A 16,412-nucleotide genomic window follows, 5' to 3' on the forward strand; every position below is an offset into this window, starting at 1 on the left:
TAGCCTTCCTCTTGTAATAAAAAGTAGTAATTTAGGAAAATGCTACTCATTCTTTAATTTCGTAACAATAAGCATTTTCCAAATAATTTTAACAAACTGGATTTACAGACTACATGAATATGTGATTATGGGGGAAAATAAAAATAAGAGAAAATACAATAAGATAAGTAGAAGGCCAAAAAATGGGGAAAAAAATCCTGTACTTAAAAGTTTGTGTAAAACTAGCACACTGCTTTTCACACCAATGAGCTTACGTTTCAACTATTATAAAATGTTTTAACTAAGATTTAAGAGTCAGATTTTTACAAAACAGAATCACTAGTTACTACATAAATATATATCATGCAAGAGGGGTCAAATACATGAGAAAATCTCTCCCCCACACACACAAGATGAATACCCAAGTCCTAAGGTTTATGCCTAATCCTGTAGCTTGTTTCTCATGAAGTTCATCCCAGATGCCAAAGAATCCAACAACTTATATCCAGGGCCTGCATGCTCTATCACTTCTTAATTGGTAAGAGAGGCTTTGTTCATCTTTGGTTCATAAAACCTCTCACCAATCACCAATTGTTCACTGCAAAATTGTTATTGTATGGCATATAAGCAGAATGTTGATCACATAAACAGTCGTGTAACCGACATTGCCAGCGCGTCATCCGGTTGCTGCAAGTTCCATATTTGGTAGCTGGGATTCCAGATTGTCAGAGTCAGTGGCCATAGGAGCTTTCTGGAACTCGTTCCGGAGCTGACCACAAGCTGCATTTGCATCCAGTCCTCTGGTTTGACGTACGCTAACAGTAATTTTAGAGGACTCTAAAGCATCAGAAAATGCTTTCACCTAGTTCGGATAAGACATTTAAATATTATTGAATAACTCAAACCATGAAGTAAATCATGTTTAAAATGAATGAAAAAATGAGAAGATTATCATACTGCTTTCCTGTAAGGACGCTTATACTCAGAGCCTTCTATTGGATTAAAAGGTATCAGGTTGACATGATAACCAGATCCCCATTCACGAAGTAGTTTAGCTAGTTCTACTGCATGATCCACTGAGTCATTGATTCCAGCTGCTCAAATATAATGCAAAGAAAGTGCCAAATACATTATAAGAATTTCATTAACCTTTATACACAAAGAGGAGCAAGTATGTGATGAGAATTTTCTGACCTAAAAGTGCATATTCAAAGGAAACTCGTCTATTTGTTTCGCGGAAGTATTCACTGCAATCTTTCATGAGTGCCTCCAATGGGTAGGATTTCGCACTTGGAACAATTGTCTCCCTGAGTTTCTGGTTAGGAGCATGTAGGCTGATGCAAGAGAAAGAAAAATAAAAAAGTAGAAAGAGAATTATATGCATGAATTTGAAAGAATCCACAAAAAAACTATCTCAAGCTAAACTACAGCCACAAACTGATGCTACATTTTGCAACAAATCTAAAGTAGGCTACAAAGGAGTTGCATTTTTTCCCTTCTTTTGGAAGTGCCTGGGGAGAGAGCGGTTAAGCAATAGACTTTCAGTGCACTCTAAAAAAGGACAAAAAATTAATGATAAAAAGAAAGCAATGTAAATCACTAACTGGCTCAATATAGAAAGTATACAAGTAACTTCCAGCAGTATATGTAGTTGAGAGCCTGCTTTAACATTTAGGTTCTGGAGAAGATTATAAGTTAATGGAACAAAGATTTGACTGATGAAAGTTCAAATTTCACGCTAAAACATCCCTTATTTCTGATAGTGTCTTCTAGTTGTATTGTTCAACATCCAACAATAAAAAACTTTATGCACTGGACTGGATATTTCTTCACCAGGGACACAATGAAATCTAAATTTGAAAGCTCCTAATGAACCCGAAACCTAACCTATCAAGTACAGGTAATGAACTGCAGCACAGAACACAGTGACTCCAGAACAGAGTATAAAGGATTCCAGTTACTGTGGCAGCCTGAAGGTCTAATACTCTCGTACAAATGCCACTTTTCCATCAGAGATCTAACTTAGCATATGTCAAATTGATGACACTTAATCATAAATCAAAGTTCCATTTGCACCAAGGGCGATTACCTCACAGCTAAAGTCGATTGAAGTTTGTGAGTAGCCAGCTTCTTCATTGTATTTGGAACCCCCACAGTGGAGATGGTCATCATTCTCTGCCCAATTTGCACATCCTACAAGAAACTAAAATCAATTAAACTGATCTCTTTGAGTTTTGAACTTTTAACGGAGAAAGCATACATATGCATATAATTTCATGGGGGCATATCAGGTGAGAGGAGTGGTTTATGGTGAGAGGTGAGAGCATTAAATTATAACCGTTTGATGAAATTAGATGGTTCAGATTTGATTTTTATTAAAACGCTGTCACGTGATCGACCCTGTTTTTCCATTAATTTCTGCGTCTCTGAATCATCTTCTCCTCACTCTCACACTCTCTCAAGTCTCAACCCAGGGCCATCGGTGAAGTGAACTCCACTGCTGCATGCGGCGTCCTCCTGGATAAGGGAACCACCACGAGGAAGTTTGGTGCCAATCCAGAGGATGCTCAGAAGGTTCCCGTAGTGGGTGGGGGCCAAGTAAATCCTACTGCCGGTGACGAGAATGAGGAAAATCAATTCAAAAAAAAAAAAAGAGAGAGAATTTGTTTCTCAATTCATGCTCTATTCATTCAGAGGTTTGATTCATCTTTTCAGGTTCCAAAAAAAAATTCATTTGTTTTATGCAGAACGTGCAGCCCTAATTGGTGTATTGGTTCATGAAACTAAATTGAAAAGTTAGGCTTTTTTGGGGTTGGACAATGACTGGCAGTTTGTCCTCATCCTATGTTTTAACACCTATACTTTGATTCAATCGTGATAAATTTTGCTAAAAGCTTTGTTCTTTCTACAGAGGAACAAAGACGGTGTTGCGATAGGAACCAGTTCTGGATGTGGGTGGAGAGAGAAGGGGATTAAGGGTCACGTGTAGCTTTAATAGATGGGACAAATCCTGACCGTGTATTTTGATCCAACGATCTATAGTTAATGCTCTCATCTCTCACAATAGTACCCTCCTCTCACTTGATAAGCCCCCTAATTTCATTGCATTTACGTACATCTATTGAAAATTACAGGGTACCAAGTTGAAAATGAGCTCCTCCTACCACCCTGAGACTGATGGCCAGACAGAGGTCATAAACAGGTGCTTAGAGAGTTATTTGAGATGCTTTGCCTCTGAGCATCCGAGGACTTGGTCTTATTGGGTTCCTTGGGCTGAGTTTTGGTATAATTCTACCTTTCATTGCTCCATTGGCCAAACTCCTTTTGAGGTGGTTTATGGCAGAAAAGCACCCCCCATCATCAGGTTTCTAACTAATGAGACCAAGGTAGCAGCTGTTGCTCTAGAACTAAGTGAGAGAGATGAGGCTTTGAAGCAACTGAGGGCACATTTACAGCGAGCACAGGAGCAGATGGTCAGTTATGCTAATAAGAAGAGAAGGGATTTGAGCTTTGACATAGGAGAATGGGTCTTCCTCAAGCTCAGGCCCCACAGGCAGCATTCTGTTGTCAAGAGAATCAATCAAAAGTTAGCAGCAAGGTTCTATGGCCCTTTTCAAATTGAAGACAAAATTGGAGCTGTTGCTTACAAGCTCAAACTGCCAGCAGAATCAAGAATACACCCTGTCTTCCATGTGTCTCTTTTAAAAAAGGCTATAGGCAATTACCAAGTCCAAGGAGAGCTGCCTACTGATCTAGATATTGGGGAAACTCCTGACTTTTATCCTGAGGAGATTCTGGGCACCAGAAGTATCAGGCAAGGTGACAGAGAGGTTCACCAAAGTTTGATTAAGTGGACCAACAGATCAGTGGATGATGTCACTTGGGAGGATAATGAGGTCTTAGTTGGTCAATTTCCAGACTTCTGCCTTGAGGACAAGGCTGTTTCTAAGGGGGAGGGAATTGATAGAGACTCGAACACAAAAGGGGAAATGGGCTTAGGAAAGCCCAAGGTGTGGAAAGTTTATGAAAGAAAGAAAGGGAAAGGTGCTGAGGTGTCTCAGGCAAAATGGAGAGGAGGGAGTTAGTTAGTAAGTTAGTATATAGAGTAGTGAGGTGTGGGGTGAGAACACACTGATGATTATCAAATTCGGTTATAGGAGAGAGAAAGAGGAATCTTTCTAGGAAGAGGGCCATTAGAGCTTCTCTGGGTTGTTAGAGTTTTCTCTAACAATACACCATCTATCTTTTTTCTATTCCTGTATTACTCCTTACCTTCATCAATATAATTCTCATTTCAGTATTAATCTTCTCTGTTCTTTACTTGCACAATTTACATACCTATCAAAGGTAAATTACACATGCATCTGCATATGACATTAAAGCAAGGCCTGGAAATTTTCCAAACAAACATTTCTTGCTCCTTTTACAAGAAAAGATAATACATTATGAAAAACATTTGATCCTCAATAGAGAGAGAATCTAAAAATTACTAAGATGGTATCTATTTTTTAGAAAGTCAATTCCATAGTGTGAATAAATTAAGGTTTGACCTCTCAATCTCATAGAGTTCTGTGACAATTACAAGAAGAGTAAGCATTTGATAAGGAAATAACATAAAAAATGATAGTCATTTATTCACCTTATTTAAGCACTGATGTGCTCCAAGTACTGCCTTCAGGTTTAACATTGGTTCTCCCATTCCCATAAACACCACATTTGTCACCCTGCGTTTGAAGACCTCCTCAATCGCTAAGACCTGTTCACAAAAGATGTGTTTTTTATCCGTTTTATTGGTAAACAAAGTCAAGCTTGCTTTAGAACATTTGGAATCCCTAAACGAATGAGTATCTTTACTACATCCTATCTTTTTCGTTTCTCTTATTTTCTCTTTTTAGTTCTTTAAATTAATCTCAAGTACTCTAGGCCTAATGAATGGACATGGATGAGGTATGACACAAACCTGCTCAACGATTTCATGTTTCTGAAGATTCCTTGAAAAGCCCCCTTTCCCAGTGGCACAAAAAGAGCAACGCAAAGGGCAACCAACCTGAATATACAAACAACAGATGGGCATAACCAAATAATGGAAAACATCAGCACATATTTTCATATTAAACATTACAGAAACCAATTTGCATATCAACTATACAAATATTTCAGCACAGGAGAAAATAAACTCATTATTTGATGATTTAAGAGTCATTGAAACACCTGTGATGAGACACATGCTGTGAGGCGACCTGAACCTTTATCATCATCAACTGGAATACCAACAGTTTCAATCAACCTGTTGTCCTCCAACTTTAACAACAACTGCATAATCAAACGCCAACAAGAAAAATGCAAGAAATCAAGGAAACATCAACAACCACATTCTTCAAAATGCAAGTTAATATCCTACTGTCTGCACATACCAAGTAAAACACGAAAAGAAAAACCTCAAAACATTGCCTAAATAATTTGGAACAGTGACCATGCAATCAAATTAAGTTTGCATGTAGATATCTCTGAATATAAAATGGTAACTAAAACAACAAGAAATCTTAAAAAAAACCAAAAAGCTTAAAAGCTACCATCTATGCGATAAGGGTGCATTTGGGTAAACAACTCAATTAGCCATTTTGAGACAATAAGCGCTTATAAGCTAATTTGAGAAGCTCATTGAAATAAGCTCAAAATAGCTTATAGGTATATATAACGTTAATTCATAAGCTAATCAGAGCAGCTTATGAAAATAAACTATTTCCATAAACTTTCTCAACACTTGCATAAGCGTTTATACTATTAACTATTAAGATAAGCTCAAATAAGTTTCTCCAAACGCATCCTAAATTAAGAACAACAACATTAGAGCTGCCGAATTGTGACTGCATCCTTTACCTTAACAGTCCCATCAGCTGCAGTGACACTCTTGAAAATAGGAGACCGCCCCACCTTCCATCCAGCTTCCTCGAGATCATTCCTAAATGCCTGAGGCACTGCAATACAAACAAACCATAACAGGACCACACCACAATCCAATGTTAATGTCTCTACCTCCACAATCCCAACCAAAAACAACAGAAAAAGATTAATAAAAAAAATGGAAATTAAATTTATAAAAAAAAATTAAAAAATACCCACACTGAATAAACTCCTGAACTTCTCTAATCTTCCTCTTGTATATAAGATGATACAGTTGCCTCCCCCTGAAACCTTGCTAAGAAAATTTCCAAAAAAAAGAAATTCAAATATCTTTCTGTGTTGTTGTTTTTAGAGGAATTGAATGATGCAAAAGTGAAGTGAATTGGAAAAAGAGAACAACTTTACCTGACCCAAGTCAAGGGCAAGCTGTCGAAGGTCCTGCTCAGATAAGCCAAGGAGAACCTGAGGCTGTGAGATGGTGCGAGGGGAAGCGGCGGCGATGGCCATGGCACGTGTGCGAGGTGGCGGACGGAACGCACGTGCGAGAGGCGCAGAGCAGTGCTGAAGCAACGCCAGCATTATCGCTCTTCTCTTACAGTGTCTTCCACAAGAGGAGATAATGAAGATGAAAAATCATCAAGAGGAACCAAACCCCCTAGTCTTATTAAACCCTCTTTTTTGGGAAAAAGAAATGCCTTTTGTTTTAAAAATATATATTTTTAGTTCAAAATAAATGTTTCTGTGAAAAAAAAAAACTTATATTTAAAGTTTGAGTGGTGAAAAATGAGAGTAACTATTTTTAAGTAATTTGTGATTAGATGACCACCATAGCATCACCCATAATCCCCCACCTCCCACCCTAACTTTGACCTCTAGGGACCACCTCTTAGCTAAACATCACATCATCTTTTTTACTTTATTGAAGCCACGTTTGTTGCCACCTCCACTGTACTCAAACTCCCTTGTGTCGTCGCCACCTCTTCTTTTACAAATCCTCATATTTAAAAATGAAAATTATATCGACCAATCGAGTCACAACAACCTACGTGGAACAATGATCGGAATCTCTTCAATTCGGTCATCACGATGAGATATATGCCTCTGCATGCATCTTTATCCTCTTCAACAACATCCTCAAACTATGTGCATGTCCAAAAAACGCAAGCTCAAGCAGCATTTCGTCATGGCTTTGTAGATTCGGCCGTCTGCAGGGGATACTCAGCAACAACATTGCCCTCATCCATAGCACAATGAGGAGCATACCAATTTACTTTGATCTCATCACCAATATGGTCAGGTACGGTAATGATAAAGAGCTCGACAAGCTCTCCAGATGACAGGTGACGACAACATGATGAGTCGTTGGATCAACATTTATTAGACTTATTATAGTTTTAATTTAATAGAAAAATTATAAACCAACAGTCGTGCTCACACATTGTCGTGTGATATAGCAAGGCTCGATTAGGTATTGAAACCTAACATACTCCTTTGTCAACATGCAACATCAAATATCACATAATGCTACAACAATGCACAGATACATAAGAAATTGAAGAACAAGCATGTTGTCAGCACTCAATTTTATTCGTTTTTTTTTCTTCATTTAGTTGATATGAATACAACTTTAATGATTAATCTAATTTGAGATTGGTAAAAAAAGTTTGGCAATTAAGCGTTATCATGTTCCACAGGAGTCTAATAGAATGACAGACTGGTTGGTTGGAAGATCTCGTTTGTTAGATTTTAGTTGTCGGGTTTTAGACCTTGGAATTATAGAAACTTTAAGGTTTAAACTGACACTTTAAGGTTTTTACACACTTATTAAAAAATGCAAATATGTAATTACTCCATTAAAATTACTCACTAATCTTCAAATATTGCCCTTTATCTCACTTGCTCATAAATTTTTCTATCATTTTACATCATTAGATGAGACTTACTCGGTTACTCCATCTAACCTCATTAAATCTTCATCGAAAAAATCTAACCCCATTTACTCATGTCTTTTGGTTACTCCATATATCTTCACGTTTTCAATAAAAAAAAAAAACTGTTTAAATCTTTAACTCCATACATTTGGATGCCAAAAAAAATTATGGCTTTAGGAGTAGTTTAAATCAAAATTTGTCTACTCCATAATTTTCAATTGCTTCCCACATAATTTTTTAAACATAATTCGTATCCTTATTTATATAATGAATCTAAACATAAAAAGGTGAAATTGGTTAAATAATTTACTCCACTATGTTTCCGATGTACCAAAAATAATTTACTCCACTATTACGGGAACCATCAACAACTAATTTTTTGATAATTGTGTGAGTAATTAAGAAGAGTTTTAATTGAGAGATAAAACTAGTAAAAAGAAATAATGTACTGTTGAACTTTATAAAGTAACAAATAATTATGAACAAAATTCAGTTAGAAACATTGTTCAAAGGGAATTTTTTTTTATTATTTTAGCATCCGGCCAACCTCAAACCCCAACCTCACTTAGTATTTTCCAATAATGTCTGGTGTACATTTATGATGATTTTTTTGATACATCGAAAAACTTATATATTGTGATTTAAAACAACATACATAAAAAGATATATTTGTAGCCTTTCGAAAAACATACTAGGTTTTTAGACTGAAAGCCCAAAGGTCGTGAGAAGGTCAAAGATAACTCAAAACATACTAGCATTTCTAACTCACTCTTCTCTGAATATTTATTTGAAGTCGTAGTTCTCTTCTCTTTCTCTCATCAGACTCTCGTCCTCTTCTTTGTTATCAGGCTCTCGAACTCGTTTCCTCCAGTCTCGGTTTTCACAGCCAACACTCCGTTCTCGTTCACTTCCATTCCTCAAAACTCGCTCAATAGGTACCTTGCTCATCTTCTACTATTCGATTATCTTTTTGTGTTCAAAATCCCTACTTTATTCTCCCTTTTATGTTGAAGTTGAAATTGAAGTAATCCCATTGAGTTAATTTGGCTATTTGAGTGACCTGCGTTGTTTATGTGTTGAGAAATTAATCACGTGCCTTTGGGTGATGCTTCAAGTAGTTTGGTTTTTTTATTTTGAATAAGTCAAATATGAATATATCACTAAGTTGTTAGTGGAGACATTAGTCTCTTTTATGTTTTATGTAACATCCTGATCTGACGACTGACCTCACGGTAACAACACGAGTCTTTTCAGCGCGCTTTGTCCTCACTTGCGCACTTCCCGAGAAAACTTCCCAGGAGGTCACTCATCCCAATATTACTTCAAGGCTAGCACACTTAACCATGAAGTTCTTATGAGTTGGGCTCCCGAAAAGAAGTTGTAACTTGTTGTCATGAGTAGTACCAATCAAATCTTTTATGCCCTCCTCAACTGTAAGTCCATCCCTATACAGTCTCGGAATACCTCTTGTTCGGGTGTGAGATCGGTTCATTCATGTGCCCCTCCGCCTAGAAGTCTGCCAGGAGCCGCTCCTTGTCCGTGCCTCACTGCACCGGCGATCACTCCCCGCCCTCGTCGGCCCCGGGCGTCACAGGCCCACCAGCTTCCGCTTGGTTCGTCCCCGAACCACACCGTACTGGGAGAGGTCGGCTCTGATACCATTTGTAACATCCCGATCTGACGACTGACCTCATGGTAACAACACAAGTCTTTTCAGCGCGCTTTATCCTCACTCGCGCACTTCCCGGGAAAACTTCCCAGGAGGTCACCTATCCCAATATTACTCCAAGTCTAGCTAACTTGGCTCACTGTGTATGTCAATAGAGTTATCACACTTCGTTTTGTCTCTTGAGACTTGGTCTTTACTTGTGTTTTTGTCTAATTCCTTCACTACACTGCTGCATCTATAACAATGTTTTCTCATAGGAATTCTGCAATTTAGTCATACATGTTCTTAGTCTTTATCAACTATCTTCAGTCACATACATAAAGGTCTATCTCTTTCTCCCTTGCTCTCTCTCAATACTCTCTTCACTAATTTTGTCATGTTGAAGTGAGAAGAGGAAATAGAAACACTCAAAGATCTTCTCCAAAATCAACAAGTTTTCTAACTCACTCTTCTCTGAATATTTATTTGAAGCCGTAGTTCTCTTCTCTTTCTCTCATCAGACTCTCATTCTCGTTTATGTTATCAGGCTCTCGAACTCGTTTCCTCCAGTCTCGGTTTTCACAGCAAACACTCCGTTCTTGTTCACTCCCATTTCTCAAAACTCGCTCAATAGGTACCTTGCTCATCTTCTACTATACGATTATCTTTTTGTGTTCAAAATCCCTACTCTATTCTCCCTCTATGTTGAAGTTGAAATTGAAGTAATCCCATGGAGTTAATTTGGCTATTTGAGTGACCTGCGTTGAGAAATTAATCATGTGCCTTTGGATGATGCTTAGAGTAGTTTGGTTTTTTATTTTATTTTGAATAAGTCAAATACGAATACATCACTAAGTTGTTAGTGGAGACATTAGTATCTTTTCTGTTTTCTGTTCAGTTCCTAGACTTATGCTAGAGTTTAGGTTCACTAGTTATCTTTCTGATGTATTTAAATCCATGTTGCTTTTCAATAGAATAAATTATGCTTTGCAGTCCAAACACAAAATATAATTCTATCGTTCATCTTCTACTTTTTCTATATCACATAAGCATCATTATGACATGTTTAGGGTTTCTGCAAAATTCAATTCAATTCAATTTGGCCTAAATCTGCTCACTTTATCCTTTCAACGCTTTGCAGTTGATGCAATTTTTTTTAACTCCTTTTTTTCATTTTCTTGTTTTTTTTCCCTTTTTTTTTGGTATTTTCCATGGAAATAATTATAGTAATAACAATTAACTTAAAGATAAAAGTTTATATTCATTTCAACTAAAATCAAACTAAATAAGAAAGAAATTTAAGAAAAAAAATGGTAATTGAGTAAAAATATGCTCTTTCTTTATTTTCTTATATATCTCTACATTGGGTGGAAGGGGTTTCCAATTATATGTATTAACATAGAAATTATGGAAATATGTTAATTACTGAAGAATTTATTTTTTCCTCTTTATCATTTATTTTATCTGTAAACTATCTTTCAACTTTGCATATGTGAGAATATAAGTTAACTGTTGTGAAATTCCAAGTAATTCCAAGTGTAGTAACAATTTTGAAAAGCAGATAGAGATGTATCAAGGGCATAACATAAGTAAAATATTAAAAAACAAAAAAAGTAATCATTACCAGTTTACCACTAAGCATAAATTTAAATCGTTGAAGCAAGCAGAACAAATGCACTAAAGCAACAAATGAATTTTGCCAGCAGATAGGGCCTTTTTCAGTGCATCATTGGAGGCCATTCTGAAGGGTCTCAGCCTCACCACTTGGTACTCTTCGACATGGTAGAGCCGGGTAGGAGCCTTAGTGTAAGGCCTGCATGCGTTGCTAGTGATGACGTTGCCCGGGACACAATGGTCTTTCACTATTATGCACTCGCTTGCTTCGTGATCTCGGCTTCCATAGTCCTTAGCCTCAAGGTTAAGCTCGCTGCCAACAACTCGTTCCTCTCTACATTTCGCATCAGGCTTGTCATCTCTTCCTTGTGTTTTATCCTAGGGTTTAGATTTCTCGTGCTGGCGCACATAGACCTCGTTCAGATGAGGCTCGGGTTATTCGCTTGCAGAACCTATACCGGCAGCATTGTCTGCATGCTTCTTGTATAGTCCTGTTTTCTACACTTTACCTTTTCGCTGATGCTGCATTGTCTGCATTTACTACTAGTTATATTAGGTTCTTCTTTATTAGGTGAGGAGAGATTAAACTACACCACTCTAACTCTTACACTAATGTTAGTTAATTATTGATCAGAATCAAGTGATTGTACATTCCCCTGAGTCACTAGCTATCGATTGATGGGGTATGCTATCTCAGTTGACATTATGTTTAGCTTTATGTTATTTTTTATATGGATGATTGGTACCAGATCAGTTTCATGTATGCTATTTCTTTCATTGAAGTATATAGATGTGTTCACAGTATAATTAATGGCTTTGAGTGCCTGTAGTTTTGATCCTAACACAAATCATATTAAGAAGCTTATACATTTTAATCCAAAATTCTTATACACTTCATAGTAGTTCCATGTTTTTTCACTGTTATAACTGGAACTATTAAGTTATTTCATTTTCCTCTATTGCAATATAAGTAATTGACATTATTAAAACTCTACCTGTAATTTTTAATTTATTGATTTAAATACCTTGAGGAACGTAAGGAGTTCAATATTTTTTGCCTGAATGAGTATTTTTATACTAATGTTTTGATAGTTTAAACGTTTGATCATTGTTTCCACAAAAATAGTATTGAATATATTACTTGGGTAAATGAAAATGAAAATGAAAATTTTAATATTACTGAATCAAAAAACCTGTACAGCAATCAGATATCTCAAGACAAATGCTTAAGTTTATCATGATATACAATATGGCAACTAATCAAGAACAAAACCAGATGGCCACACTACTTTCATTGTCACTGGACAGTTATTCCACTTTGTTTACTTCTATGCTGCTTAGGACCACTATGAACATTCCTTTTAGCACGCTGATCTCTAGAAGTTCCCACTCCTCCAGCTGTGTCATCATGAGAACCCTGAAGTTCCTCCAACACACTCACCACCTCATCCATTTTCGGTCTGAATCTTGGTTCCACAGACAAGCATTGAATTGCAAGGTTAGCTACCTTCATTGCTTCGCGTAATGTGTATTGGCCTTCAATTCGAGCATCCATAACTTGGAAGATCCTGCGCTTGTTGCTGAGGTAAGGTTTTGCCCACTCAATCAAATTGTGCTCCCCGGATGGTCTGTTCTGGTCAAGGGCTCGTTTGCCGGACATGATTTCAAGGAGAACAACTCCAAAGCTGTATACATCACTCTTTTTGGTCAAGTGACCTTCACAAAAAAACAATGGGGAAAAAACACAGGTCAGGAGGGAAAACTAGGAATTAACTTCACCCAGCTAAGTGAACATGTTGGTGGATGATTAGAAGTCATTTTATAATTGAGTCTAAAGTCGAATTCTATTATGGACAGAAGCTTCTGTGTGTTAGAATTGAGTCTGAGAAAATAGAAGCTAATTCGAAGATGCTAATAGTTCATTTCTGGATTTGAGATGCATTGTTGAGCAAGTGAAAACTAAAAACAGTTCAGTTTACATTGAATGATGATGTCTTATTATAAAAATGAGTCAACTGGTGGTGGATGTTATTGAAAATCCAAGAATATGGAGGCATAGAATCTGTTGGGTCCAAATGCTAAAATGGCAGCTCACTGTAACAAAACTCTTGCTGTGATGGGTCTAGGGAAAAGCCTAACCGATTTTGGGCCTACTACAGGCAGCCAAACATAGAGTTTGCAAGAGGTTAATTTAACAGTTTGAACCAGTGCCTCCTAGTCACATGGCAGCACCTCTTGTTCCAAATGCTAACCCAGTAAAATGCAAGATACTATAGTAGGATCAAATGTCAAGTGGTGCATAACTATGGCTTGCTAATATAGGGAGAAAAGAAGCTAAGAAACTACACTCTGGTTTGAAAAAGAACTCATAAGGGTTAAGGGTTTCATTTTCCCGGTAAAAGGTAATGTATTATATTTATATAGTCAATGCAAAATAATTTAGAAGATAGGATTATGTCATATGCAAAAGAAATATGGTATGTTATGACAAATTAAAGAGATCATAAGCTTAAGCATCCTGCAAAATTTGGTACCTGTGGCCATATATTCAGGAGCAGCATAGCCATATGTGCCCATTACCCTTGTAGACACATGGCTCTTATCACCCACTGGTCCATCCTTTGCCAAGCCAAAATCAGAAAGTTTTGCGCGATAATTCTGTCATCAACAAATAGATGTTAGAAAGGCCAGTATGTATGACTAGTAAATTGTAAGATCCATGAGATAGATATGCTAACCGAATCAAGCAATATATTTGAAGTTTTGAAGTCTCGATATATCACTTTTGCTTCATCACTGTGAAGATATGCAAGACCCTTAGCAGCATCAAGAGCAACCTTCATGCGGATGCTCCAAGAAAGAGGTTGAAAGTAAGAACCCCCTGTTATAAATAGAATAGGTAAATGACAATTAGAGGTGTTCAAGGTACTGAATTAATCTTACTCCATAGAAAAATTTGAAGGAAAATCAATAACTTACTCCTAAATAAATGATTGTCCAAACTCCCCTTGGTTAAAAATTCATATACCAAAAGCCGTTGGTCATCCTCTACGCAGTAACCAACCAGTCTCACAAGATTAGGATGATGCAGCTGCCCCAGGTAGTTGATTTCTGTCTATAGCATAAGGCTAATTAGTTACATCAAAATAACAAATCATCTAAAGTATTAACTATTTGTTCCATCTAATAGAAAAGGATAAGTTCCCAAAATCATCCCATTAAACTAATAGCATGTTTGGATCACCTTCTCTTTGATCAGAATCAATCCTGAAATCTAAAACATACTCTCAGAAGCTTCATCCCGGAGTTGATTCTACCTTCAAAATTAATTGTAGAAGAGTTTCCAAACATGCACTAACTTAACATTTTCCTAAACTTTAAAGTGGAACTGTATCTTAAATTCTCAGGCTTTGAGCAAAGTTCCAGAGTGTAAATAAGCTCTGCCAAAAGACACTCACCAGCCATTCACTGTGTCCCTGCAAACCTTCTTGGTTAAGCCTCTTTACAGCAATGACCATTCCAGTTCCCGGTCTAGCTGGGGCAAGTGACTGCTCATCTATCCAGCCCTTATATACACAACCAAACCCACCTTCGCCGACCATACTATCGGGACGAAAGTTCCTTGTCGAGGTTTTAAGCTCACCAAAGGTGAAGCTCTTCATATTGGAGGACTTCAAGATCTCACCCTCGGTCCGAGGAGTTGGAGGCATCGAGGGAATGGAGACCTTGCTGCTGCTGCTTGCACCATTCAAGCAATCCTCCGATCTGCAACCATCCTTGGAACTCAGTCCTGTGCATGTCAAAAGAAAAATGTATAAGCACTCTAATCTAATGAGTAATGACTAATTTCACTCAGCTTATACTTGAATAGAAAAACTAGGATCAGGTGACAGTAATTTCTCTACCAGTTATGCACTACATTTTATGGTTGTTGGAATCGCATGAGAAAAGGTCAAACACTTCAGAAATGACATAAGCAAGCTTAAATTCTGATACATACCTCATGATTAACAATTGTAATAACAAAGCAAGATTGAATTGAAGCCAGTGGCAAAATCCTTGATACAAGAAATATATCTTACAAATTCCTAAAATGGAAAGTTTACATCTTCAATTTCAATTTTTTTGACAAATTTCCACAATCTTTTGCCATAAATCAATACTATGGTTCCATTCCATTTATTACTTGACTGTCTTCCTCAAATACTACATAAGAAAACTCACCACCAAAAAGTACCAGACAAGCACATGATAATCAATTAAAGCAAGTGTCCTTTAATTGTGAGTCATGCTTCAAAAACAGATAGAAAGTAAAAATTCCCATAAAACTGTTTTCCTACCATTTCTGGAGCAGCCAAAACAAGCACCCATCTTATTTTCCACACAACTGTTTTACACAAAAATCTGATCAAGATCAAATAGAAGACAGATGAAAAAGCATATACAAAACAGTTGTACCATTGCGTGGAGGGCTCTCAGCTTTGATTCTGGCACTAAAACAGCAACCCATGAAGAAGAACACAGTGAGCAGAGAAAGAAGCAAAGTGGGGTGGGACAAGTTGAAGTTCACAAAAGTGAAGAACAGATGAGGAAGTTAGGGGAAGCAAAAGAAGCTGTGAAAAGGGATAAAAAAAACTATTATGCAAGTGTGAAAGCAACGCTATTTTCCACATGAAAAGGCTAGCTGGCACCGCGGAATCTAACCACCTAAATTCAATGAAATGGCTAAGCTTCTAGTTCAAAGGAGTAATTCAATACAACTTGTTGCTTTTGTGTGTGTGTGTGAATGGTTCTTTTGGATCTTGGAAAGTTCATGGTTTTGACTTTTGACTTTGGACAAGGACAAAGACAAAACCATAACGGGGTTGACCTGACACCAATGTGTTTGGTTAGACTATTATCAGCAAGTGGAACAAAGATGAAGCATTGTCATCCATTGCAAGGGTTCTTATTCATTTAAGCTCATGATTAGATACATGGTGGAAAAGTACCATGAAACTTGAAATTAAGGAAGTTAAAGGAAGTTGCTTATGTTTATTATGATCTTGACTAATCATGATTTTTCACCGTTGATTCAAATATTTAATGAGTAGTATAAGATTAATTGTCTTAATTGATTGACGAGGTTTGAGTTTTATGTACGTGGGAATTTTATGATTGAGATGGAAAGAACTAATTTTATCGTAATGAGGATGTTTTTATCGTAGTGTGGATGTTTCCTTTCTCATCTTGTATTTAGGCCTAGCACTCCTCGTACAAGTTTTGAATACAATTCTTTAGGTTATTAAAAAAAAAAAATTATACATCAACACATTTCACGACACTTTTTAAACATA

The 16,412-nt window shown here is 37.0% G+C and overlaps 2 protein-coding genes and 1 long non-coding RNA gene across 5 annotated transcripts; 1 reads left to right on the forward strand and 2 right to left on the reverse strand.

Annotated features, from left to right (window-relative positions):
- Positions 1 to 183: 183 nt before the first annotated feature.
- Positions 184 to 6,535, reverse strand: LOC130733719 (uncharacterized). The gene is made up of 10 exons (XM_057585962.1): positions 6,289 to 6,535; positions 6,103 to 6,178; positions 5,860 to 5,957; positions 5,191 to 5,292; positions 4,940 to 5,026; positions 4,619 to 4,735; positions 2,069 to 2,172; positions 1,174 to 1,313; positions 937 to 1,073; positions 184 to 841 (listed from the first exon to the last, which is right to left on the reverse strand). The coding sequence occupies exons 1-10, from the start codon at positions 6,460 to 6,462 to the stop codon at positions 656 to 658; spliced, it is 1,221 nt and encodes a 406-aa protein (XP_057441945.1). The 5' UTR covers positions 6,463 to 6,535; the 3' UTR covers positions 184 to 655.
- Positions 6,536 to 9,669: 3,134 nt separating this feature from the next.
- LOC130733721 (uncharacterized) lies at positions 9,670 to 11,819 on the forward strand. Of its 2 annotated transcripts, none has more exons than XR_009017576.1 (3): positions 9,670 to 9,806; positions 10,010 to 10,096; positions 11,166 to 11,819. It is a non-coding gene; the product is annotated as an uncharacterized LOC130733721 (long non-coding RNA). The 2 variants fall into 2 exon arrangements; XR_009017575.1 differs by having other exon boundaries at positions 11,169 to 11,819.
- A 407-nt stretch (positions 11,820 to 12,226) lies between these two features.
- LOC130733720 (receptor-like cytoplasmic kinase 176) lies at positions 12,227 to 15,808 on the reverse strand. 2 transcript variants are annotated; one of them, XM_057585964.1, is made up of 7 exons: positions 15,535 to 15,808; positions 15,417 to 15,463; positions 14,535 to 14,866; positions 14,056 to 14,191; positions 13,815 to 13,957; positions 13,611 to 13,734; positions 12,227 to 12,792 (listed from the first exon to the last, which is right to left on the reverse strand). In XM_057585964.1, the coding sequence occupies exons 2-7, from the start codon at positions 15,445 to 15,447 to the stop codon at positions 12,374 to 12,376; spliced, it is 1,185 nt and encodes a 394-aa protein (XP_057441947.1). In that variant the 5' UTR covers positions 15,448 to 15,463; positions 15,535 to 15,808; the 3' UTR covers positions 12,227 to 12,373. The 2 variants fall into 2 exon arrangements, with proteins under 2 accessions (XP_057441947.1, XP_057441946.1); XM_057585963.1 differs by lacking the exon at positions 15,417 to 15,463 and having other exon boundaries at positions 15,535 to 15,806.
- Positions 15,809 to 16,412: the final 604 nt, after the last annotated feature.

Source organism: Lotus japonicus, chromosome 1 (genome assembly GCF_012489685.1).
Source record: "Lotus japonicus ecotype B-129 chromosome 1, LjGifu_v1.2".
NCBI lineage: Eukaryota > Viridiplantae > Streptophyta > Magnoliopsida > Fabales > Fabaceae > Lotus > Lotus japonicus.

Excerpts from the sequence above, each read along its gene's own strand:
- LOC130733720 (XM_057585963.1), bottom strand. The coding sequence starts at position 15,586 with ATGGGTTGCTGTTTTAGTGCCAGAATCAAAGCTGAGAGCCCTCCACGC. Across the intron at positions 14,867-15,534 it reads TGAGAGCCCTCCACGCAATG|GACTGAGTTCCAAGGATGGT; the intron begins GTACAACTGTTT and ends TGACATGCACAG. Across the intron at positions 12,793-13,610 it reads TCCTGAATATATGGCCACAG|GTCACTTGACCAAAAAGAGT; the intron begins GTACCAAATTTT and ends TTTTTTGTGAAG.
- LOC130733719 (XM_057585962.1), bottom strand. The coding sequence starts at position 6,462 with ATGCTGGCGTTGCTTCAGCACTGCTCTGCGCCTCTCGCACGTGCGTTC. Across the intron at positions 5,293-5,859 it reads CAGCTGATGGGACTGTTAAG|TTGTTGTTAAAGTTGGAGGA; the intron begins GTAAAGGATGCA and ends TTGATTATGCAG. Across the intron at positions 1,314-2,068 it reads CAATCGACTTTAGCTGTGAG|CCTACATGCTCCTAACCAGA; the intron begins GTAATCGCCCTT and ends CTCTTGCATCAG.